The sequence below is a fragment of the Parasteatoda tepidariorum genome, chromosome 4, assembly GCF_982258835.1.
Source record: "Parasteatoda tepidariorum strain Cologne lab strain chromosome 4, Ptep-v5.0, whole genome shotgun sequence".
Lineage (NCBI taxonomy): Eukaryota > Metazoa > Arthropoda > Arachnida > Araneae > Theridiidae > Parasteatoda > Parasteatoda tepidariorum.
The window spans coordinates 52,461,718-52,472,346 of NC_141758.1; the positions used below are offsets into that span (position 1 = coordinate 52,461,718).

Below are 10,629 nucleotides of genomic sequence, written 5' to 3' on the forward strand. Positions count from 1 at the left end.
ATTTTCTGTGAGTTTGAATGATAGGGTTCATATTGAAAATCAAATACTGATTTTCATTAGCGTCCAAAGTTATGCCATTACGCATTCAGATGAGTTTTATAGACGGAGTTCCTGTAACAAACGATTTCTTATTTAGCGGTTTTATGTCATTACAGCGAAATGCGTTCTTATCCCATATATTTCTCAGGAAGATGATAAAAACGGAGACTCGATCAAATTCCTAAGGAACATTGTCAATTCACGGAAGATGATAAAATACCTACTCTGTAGGATCATTTCCATACAGAAAGTACGTGATTTGATCAAATACCTCAACTGTTTTAATGACAAGATGAACTTTGTTTACATGTTGTGGTCAATCTAATTAATCAGTTAATACTAATGTTCTCTGGTAAATATTAATACTAACGAAATAAGTTGGTTAAAGTGAATAAACTAGCAGTATTTATCACTATTAACTGGTTATCATTAATAATTACCAATATAATTTGGTCAATGTAATAATTTTCAATTCATTTGGCTGCAGAGTTCCAATACGCATGTGTAATGGTAGTTTGCTACGCAAACAGCTAGACAATGTCAGTTGTTTGTATATTTCGTATCATTTGATGTACGAAAACATTGTGCTAGAAGGATTTTCTTCTTTTTGCGTTTTTGTTTTCTTTAAGGTACTTAACCTTAAAAAAACACCTGCAAATTGGTTGGATATTCCGGGCAAATGTATACCGGTCAGTGGCTGTTAACCTTAAAAATTACCAGAGTCTGGTATACCGAGGGATCTCTACTTTAACTATTCCCCTGAGCTATAACTATAGCGTTTAACTATATTAGACGATACGAGAGATACGGCGGTGTAATGTAAGGCGGCTTGCTCGATAATGTCAAGTATAATAAGTAAGATACAAGATGTTTTTGTAGGTCATTGAGAAACATCAAAATATATTAAATAATTAACACACGTCAGCATTCTAATATTCTATTTATGTTTTCCAATTTAAATGGAAATGCAAGATCCAGCCTTTGCACTTCAACTAGTTGAATATACTACATAAAAAAATTTCTTTTCATATTTTTTAAAACTTTTATTTTAAAGTCGTTGGAATGAGATCAAGCAATACATTTTCACAATTTGGCAATCGAATCACGATTTAAGCATTTACAACTCATTCATAAGAAGTGTTTCAAAAAAATGTTTTCCCATTGTTTTGTTTACGCGTATAACGGAATCTGTATATTATTACTTTTAACCTCATCGTATTTCCGTAACCTAACCTTGAAGCTTCATTAGTTACAGTTACAACAAAGAAGATCGTTTGGGAATTTTCCTTTTAAAATCTGAAACAGTTTCCTCAAACGATAATACCTGAATGAATATTCATTTAGGACAGTAAAAAATATCGTTTTAAAAATATGACATCATTTTAATCGGAGCTAATTGTCCTCCAAAATATTCTTAACGCTCTAGATTTGGGATGGATGACGTAATTGAAAAGCGACAGGTTTTAAAACATTAGAATTTAAAAAGTTGTGAACCTTCACTTTTCATCTAGATTTGCAAACGATTGCTTCTTCCTTCCACTATATAAAGAAAAATATCCATCATTCGCCCTTTGCGATTGGTCATCACTCGGAATAACTCATCCTGAGAACAACATGTTTAAAACGGTGAGTGACAGATAAAATCTTTATCTCCAAAACTGGTTAAATTACTCTAGAATGTTAAACGTTACTCATAATTATTTGATTTTGTATTATTATTTTAACTTAACCCTATTTTTGTTTGTTTATAGTTTTCATTTTTTTTTCATGTAATTTGTTTTCAAACTAACTGCATTAATTTTTAAACGCTGTTGGGGTGCTATTTTCTCAGTTAAGATTCACGAGACTATGCGCTGATTACTTCAGAAATTAATTTCTGAAGCAATGAAAAAAATACGAACGAAGATCTTTTTTTTACATAAATGAGGATATAGCGTGGGGTCAAAAGGAAAATCCATAACTGAGGAGTTATTTTTTACGGCTCTTAAGCATTCACCTGATCATTTATCATCAAGTTTATTTGTAGTTATAAATTAAGAATTAATAAATAAGATATTATTAGTATAAAGAATATAGTGAATATTTGTACATTTACAGCTTGGAATGCAAAAATGAAGAATTTGTCATTTTGTTAATTGATTCAAAATTTATTGTTTATGTGATTTAGATTTTAAAGGAGAGCTTAATTTTTTTTAGTTATCATTCAAGTTAGAATTTGTATAATTCAACTGCGAATTCTTATTAAATCACTTTCTTTGATAATTCTATTTTGTATTTTTCTTGCAATTGTTAACTTAAGAGTTGAATAGAATTATATTCTAATTCAAGACAAGATTAAATTCAAGAATTATTAATGGTCAAGTTTGTGTAATTCAGTTGGGAATTTTTTACAAATCAGTCACTATGATTTATTTTCTACAATTACTTCAACATTTCAAGGAAAAATTCTTTTAAAGAAATTTTTGTTCCTTGGGATATAAAATTAAATAGTTTGTATAATGAAAAGAATAGAAATTTATTACATATACAGTTACCTCAAATTATAAGCTATTTGCAAATAATTATCAGAAATTTTCTAGTCTTATGCAGAATTAAATAGATTTACTTTTAAATGTTTTTTTTAAACAAATATTTAAGTCATATATCGGCATTTAATATTAATGCGTGAAGTCATTATTTTTTTTGTAATCTAAACTGTCTTTGAGAAAAAAATTCTTAGTCAAAAATTTAATTAAAAAAATATCGATTGGAAAGATTTATAAAACTGTAAAAATTGCTATTAAAAACAAGTTTTTACCATGGTTTGTAAGACAGAGCTGCTATAATCACTTATGACAGGGAAAAAAACAAATTTGCTTTCTAATAATGACTTTACTTCAGCTATGAATAAGAGTGTCAAAATGTTTTCATAGTTCAAAAGAAAGCAAAAAAAGTCAAGTGCTTTAAAAATATAAATTAATAATTACCTTTAACGAGACTTGGTAAAAAATTTTTGTATAGCTATTTTGTGTGGGTTTCATTCAAAAGGTATTGTTTTCAAAATATTTTTTGAACGTTATAATAATTTTTTATATTTTTTTATAATGCAACAAAAACCTTTCGGCTAATTTGAAAGTTTTTGGACATTTTTCTAATAACTAAAACACTTTTATTAAAGATAATGCTTTATGGAATTTCCTTATTATATTACAAAGAGTTAGAATTATTTTTGACAATAATGTTTAAGAAAAAATGAAGTTTTAGCGTAAAGCGGATAAAATGTTTTTAAATTAAAAATTTGTTCAAGGCAAATTTGATATTTTTTCAGATTTACCAAAAAGAAAGTTGAATTGCATGCTTAATTCATAGTTAATTAATAGTTTCTGATATTTCCTAACATGTTAGCTAAAATATATTTTTTATTTATACATATTATATTATATTAAATCTATAATAATATAAAGAAGAAATTATATAAATAAACAGATAAAGAGAGAGTGAGAGAAAGATAATTAAATTATCATTTTTTATATAGTGCAATAGGAAATGATCATAAAAAAGTGTGACAAATAAGTTGTTTTGATCGTATATTTATTATGAGACTTGTTAAAGAGTTAATTTGCAAGTTTATTATACTTACTGAAAAACTACATTTGAAAAGTTTTTCTCAATCTTTTTTACTTATTAAAACTCTAAGAAAATACACAGATGACGGTGTAAGGTGGTTTTATTGTCAGCAATAACCTTTATCACATAGCATAACAAGGTTTATAAATGATTAGAAAACAAGCCATGCAAGCTTGAAACAATATTAAATTTAACTTGGCTAGTTTACGGGATAAAGGGTTTCCATTAAGCTTGTATAAATAACCTTTTTATATCGAGATTCTGACTTTGCAAAAAAAAATACAAAACCTTCTGAAATCGAGGATGAATTCATCTTATTTTAGATTTGATGACCATCAATGAAACAACCTTATTTGCGCAGATTTTCACATACTTTGTTCAGCACTTTAAAAGAGAAGGTTATCCTGATCATTAGATTTGCAACACCAACAAAATGTTTCATTTGAGAGCCTTGACAAATCTGGAATGAAAAAAAGTTAAAACAAGATGAATAGTAAAACCTAAAAAATTAGATGTTTTAGTAATTTTTTTTCTTGTCGTCATTCAATCATTAAGGAAACAAGCATGACATATTAATATTTCGATTAAGTTTGAAAAAGATTTAATTAGACAACCTTTCTATGCCAACTTAATGAAAAGGAAAATACAACGTTTGCCGCAAGGTTGCCTGCTATCCGGAAATGGTATGGAAAAGAGGAAATTTCAGCTCTAGTGTAGAATCGGGAGCCCCTTTGTTTGGCGATAACTTTCGTTCAGTTTCCCTGAAATCCTATTTCAGGTTACCATGATATACTTTGCAGTCTTTGCTTTAATTGACGTCACCTTCGGATTATCGCAACTCTTGTTACGTTCAAGATTGCGATTGGGTTTTGGCTTATTTACATATATATTCGTTTATTTGCAAATGTCTAAAAATGAGAGGGATCCCCGATTTTAAGATATTACTAGTCACACAATAGTGGGAACCATTTTCCATTTTCAATTGCTATGACGACCATGTATCTTTTGATGATATACTTCAGACGAAGATACTTTTTACTATTACATTTCGAAACATTCTAAAAAAGCAAGCTATTTTTTTAAAAAAATAATGATTAATTTTAAAAGCATATTACTTTTTGTTTTGCCTGTGTTAGTAGCCTATCTTTTTCCTTACCTCTTTTTCCTGTTTCGTTCCGCGATTCAAATGTTTTCCACCAAGGGTTTTGTTGCTTTTATGTTGTTGAGTGTTATTGTTGGTTTCTTTCCGCAGAGATAAAACCTCGTTTTTCTTTTAAGTAAATATCAAAATTTGGTTATATTTCTCATGTTAGACTTCTAATGCTAATTCTTACTTATTCTACTCGTTACATCATAACTTGTACTATTTTTTAACCTTTAATCTCTTTTTTACAATATAAAATTGAACAATCATTTTGAAATTAGCCATTCAATATATATATATATATATATATATATATATATATATATATATATATATATATATATATATATATATATATATATATATATATATATATATATATATATATATATATATATATTATACATACAAATCTAGTTGTTCTTAGATTTAATGTTTAGAAAATTAATTACTCTTAGACAAAAAGAATAAACATATTTATGCTCAAAATTACCTTTGGTGGTTTTTTAATACGGCTTTAAAATTTGAGAAGTCAACAACGTATTTATTTCTGACACGCCTTTTTATTTCACTTAAACTTTTAAAGAACATATAATTTGATTTTTGAGTTTTACGAGAATTAAAGCTGGTGTTTAATTTTCCCCTAAGAGATTTCATCTGTTTCTATCACTTTTGAGTCGCAATAATTCCCCAGAGTCTGACCTTTTTTTCCCCTCATGATTTATAATATTCTCTCTTTTTTTCCATTTATTGTAATAACAATTGCAAATCATACAACCATAAGAAACATATCTGAATAATTTTTTAGTGTTATGGAAAATTACTTTTTTTCCCTTTTTTGTTACAAATAAAAATATTAAATATTTTTCAATGCTTTTATATCTTGACTTTGAAAGAATAAAAAAAATAGATTCTCCTAACTTCTTGGTTAATTAACTTTTTAAGTTCATATGGAATTCATAAAAAACCTTTTACAAAAAACTAAAAGAGTAAGCTTTTTTTTAATCACTATTTCCTAATTACTTTTATTTTACATTTATTGATTATCAAAATGCCAAGATTTTGAGACATGAAAATTTTATGAAGTAGTTATTTCTTTTCTTCTGTTCTTAATTTAGAAAATTGCTTTTGATTGAAATTCGTTTCAATTTATTAAGAAATCCTGGTTAAAGCGTATAATTAATTTGTATGTACGAATGCTAGATAAAAATATTTATATTTAGGAGAATCTAAATATTAGAAGAAAAAAGAATTATTTAATAAATATTGAAATTTAAAGTAATATTTGAAAATCAAATGATTTCTATAAATTTTCCACAATAAAATACCTTGACTAGATCATAAAAAATATTTTAAATTCTTGTTTTTTATCTATAATGAGAACAAAAAAATGTTTTTTTTTTTAAATTCACAATGTTGTAAGGAAATCACGGCAACTTAATAAGTTCATTTTTTAAGGAAATAAAAATTATTTATTAATTTATGATTGATGTAATATCGGATTATTGATTGAGGTAATATTAGATTTTTTTAGGGTAATCTAAAAATCGCAAATTTATAAATTATTCAAGTTTTAACCGTTTCACTGAAAAATTTAACATCTTGAAAATTATGGAAATTATATCTGTAACATGGAAAACTTTAGCTTAAAATATTATTAAATTTTTAAGTAAGCAGAATGGAGTTATTGAGTCCGGGAAGAAGAGAAACGCTACTTTCAGAAAAAAACAGTTACAATTTTACTAATTCATATGCAATAGGAAATCTACAACTAATAAGAAATGTGCCGATATGATTTTCGGCTTGTTATTTTATAAACATGATTTTGAATAGCCATTTCCGATCTATGCAATAAGAATATTTCTTTTTTGAAAATTATATTGTTTCACTCAAATACGTTTAGTTAGGAAATAAATATTCTAAAAATTGTTTTTTCTATTATGTTATCATTTTTATTGTTTATATTTTATGGGGTTTCATGCGATAGAGTAATAGAATATGATTATTTTCAGGTAATATTCATCTGTCTCGTATCATTAGCGTTATGTCAACAATATTCTCGTCAAAGAGCCCCGCCACGACAACCGATTCCAGAGTACGAGGCTGACTACGATGACTACCAACCTCGCTCGCAACCTCCCCCACCCCCTCCAGCACGAGTGTCACCAAATTCCGTCAGACTGAGACCAGCCTCAGTACATTATGTCAACATCGGCACAGAATTAGCTGGCGATTACAAGTTTGGGTACGATACTGGAAAAGGAGATGATGGTCAAAGCTTTCGAGAAGAAACTAGATTACCAGATGGTACCGTACAGGGTGCCTATGGTTACGTGGACGAAGCTGGTGTACAACGTATTGTAAAATACACAGCTGGTAAAGATGGTTTCAAAATAATCAAAGATGGCGAAGAGGGTTCGCGACGAGCTGCTTCCCAAGCTTCTCCACAGCAGCCACCATCTCAACCAGCTAGAGCAGCACCATACGTTCCTCCCCCACAACCAACCAGAGCACCAGCATATGTGCCACCACCTCAACCAGCCAGAGCACCAGCATATGTGCCACCACCTCAACCAGCCAGACCTCCAGTTCAAAATTATGCTCCAGCTCCACAACCTGCTAGACCACGCCCAGTTCAAAGACCTGAGCCTTCTTACAGAGCAGAACCTGTTTACAGGCCTGAACCAGTACCACAAAGAGCATATGCCCCTGCACCTCAAAAACCATCAAAAAGGCAATATACTCCAAGAAAACCTATCCCTGAAGATGAACCTGACTATGACTATCCAGATAATGACATTCAAGAAAGGCGATTGGTAGTTGTGGACACTACTTTATTTAATTACAATATAGGAAGCAACAATAACTAATTAAAGTGATTTTTAAATAATGTGACCATTGGTTAGATGCTACTGTGAAATCAGGATATATTTTGGAGAAAATAATAGGACGGATGGAATCCTTTTTAATAGTGACCAATGACAATGAATAATGAAAATAAATATACGTTGTAGATAGTTTGAATTTAGTGGCGGCGTTTTTGTTAAGAAAACAGTATATTTAATTTATTTTTTCTGGCAACCAATAACACTGATTAAGACATATCTTTTGAAAAATGATCAGCACAGTTTCGCTAGGATTTAAATTTTTCGGTAGCTAAAAATTATTTTTTCGTTTAAGAAATATTTAATGATGTTGTTTTGTTTGGAAGTAACAAATTACGCGAAAAAATCACTCTAATTCATTATTTTTTAAAAAATTATACCATTAAAAAAAATTCACTTTTTGCCTTATTTCCTAGCGACTCGAGACTTCTTTTTTTTTTTTTTAAAGAATAATTCCTAGTTCAAAATTGCTTAGGTTGATTTTAGTGTAGTGCAGTTTTTATAAGCTGTTTAAAAATATTTTAATTATATTTGCTAATTGTTTTTGTGATTCAAAAGGACGTGACAGCACGCATTCAAAACACTTGTTCATACAGATGACACAATAATAGTACCTAAAATATTTATTTAGAATTATGAATTTGCACATATATGATTAAATACTGTGATATAAAACAACATCATTTAAAGTTTCAATTTTTATTGAATAACTAATGAGTACTGTTCACTATAAAAAGTAATATATCATGCTAAACAAAATCTATTGGTGATTGTTTTTAATTTAAAACTAATGCTCAAAGGAATAAGGAAAAAGTTAACAGCCCAAGAATAATTTTTTACGTTAAAATAAATGAGAAAATAAATAAGTAAATAGTTTCACTGAAAAAAGTTTAGATAGTTATTATTTAAAAGGAAAAATTAACTTCATTTTTGTTGATCAAAATATGTAATCTTATCTTTTCAAAATCGTACTGTAGTTTTACTTTGCAAGAGAAGCGAACTTTTTCATACTTATCTCATAGGAATTAAGTGTCATCTTATTGTTGAATATAACACAATAGGTATTTATTTGAAAGATAAAAGTTAAAGCATAACTCTTTATTCCATTTTATGTATAAAAATAAATACCAATAAAATATTTACATAAATCTAGCTTCAAATATTGAATTTAATATATTTGTGAGGAAAAAATGCGCTGAGAAATTTCATGCCAATTAATTTGTTAAAGAGAAATGCTAAGTTTGTTTAAAAAATAAGCATTTTCTTAATACAATTAACCAAAACATTTGCTTGAGTAATTACTGAAATGTCATATCAGGGATAGAAGTAGCATACAAAATAAAGAACTTGCATTAGTGGATTTAATCAAAGTTTTCCAAATTAATATTATTTATTCATAAGTTAGATTCATTTCTCGAAAGAAAATAGTAAGAATTCATATTTTTCCTTAAGTGCAACAGCATTTATTAATTTTTATTTTAGTGTAAATTCATTCCCATGCGTTCTCAAAACTTGCAGGAGTTTAAAATATAATTATTTTTAATGCTTAGTTTGTGATATTCACTCAGAAAAATGATACCATTTTTTCACCCTTTTTGAAAAGTAACTAAAAGCAAAAATAAGTCCTAGAAAATTAATGAATATTTTAAATTAAATTTAGAAAAAACTCGCATAACCTATGGAAAATAAAAAGGCATGTGGAGGGAAGGAAAATTTAACAAGAAACCATTTTATTTTTCATTAAGCTTTTAAGCTCCTAAGTTTTGACTAAACAAAATGCAAAAAAGGTAAAAAAATAAACAAGACGGAGAAGAGTTTTTATAAATATTTAATTATATAATGTATTTCAGGTTATGTTTTATCTGGAAAAAGCTGATATATTTTAAGCTAATTTTTTTTTATCTCAAATAAATTTTACAGCATCATAATAAAATTTTTCTTAATTAATAATAATTTATTCAAAATAAAGCGCAGAGTCCGGAAAAAATAGTACATATTTATTCCGTTACATTTTAAAATTTACTCAAATTGCATTCCAATTCTAGTTTGTTTACTGTTGTTGTTAGTTATTATTTGTGTACTATAATAAATACAATAATGATGCGATACAATGTGCGTTACGATAAAAAATGAACAAGTTGGAGAAGATTTTTATAAATATTTAATTCCAATAAATTTTAAATTTTTTTCCGAATCAATCTTACAGAAATCATCATAATAAATAATCTTAAATTATACCAATTTATTCAAAATGAGGCATAGAATTTGGAAAAAATAGTACATATTTATTCAGTGATGTCTTAAAATTTGCTCAAACTGCATTCAAACTCTAATAAGTTTACTATTGTTGTTACTGATTACTTGTGTACTAAATTAGGACTTGCTAGTTTTACTTGTATATATTTATTTACATTGAAATCTATAAATTTGTTTTAAATATAATCAAACATTTTTGTATTTTGAGGAAAAAGAAATTGTAAATAAATTCGAAATTTTTTTAAAAAAAACCAGTGATTTTATTACTTTTGTTTCATTGATTTGCTTACATGTCAATGTACTAGATCAATTATATGCATATTGATGTGAATATTTATGTGGTTTTTATGGAAATACGAAAATGTTTTTCAAAGAGATATATTAAATACATGCTACATTCATTAAGATTTTCTCACAAAGATACAGATGTTTTTTCAACAAAAAAAATATTGTTAAGTATTTTCTTATTAAAATAAAGATTGTTTAACAAACTGTAATAAAACTTAGGAAGTAAGAAAAAGTAAGAAATAAAGATTATTCAAACTCTGAGAAAAAAATATGGTCAAAACTACCCGAATGTGGTAAAATTTACCATGTTTCATGCTCTATGAAAACAACGAAATGCTGGACAATTTTTAATGAATCCCTTTGGTAATGATTTCGGTAAAATAATAATGAAATGTAGTTTTTTAATGTATG

At 27.4% G+C, this 10,629-nt stretch overlaps 1 protein-coding gene across 1 annotated transcript; it reads left to right on the plus strand.

Annotated features, from left to right (window-relative positions):
* The first annotated feature begins 1,523 nt into the window (after positions 1-1,523).
* On the plus strand, positions 1,524-10,181 carry LOC107440057 (uncharacterized). The gene is made up of 2 exons (XM_016052835.4): positions 1,524-1,665; positions 6,802-10,181. Exons 1-2 carry the CDS (start codon positions 1,654-1,656, stop codon positions 7,657-7,659), a joined length of 870 nt encoding a protein of 289 aa, XP_015908321.1. The 5' UTR covers positions 1,524-1,653; the 3' UTR covers positions 7,660-10,181.
* Positions 10,182-10,629: the final 448 nt, after the last annotated feature.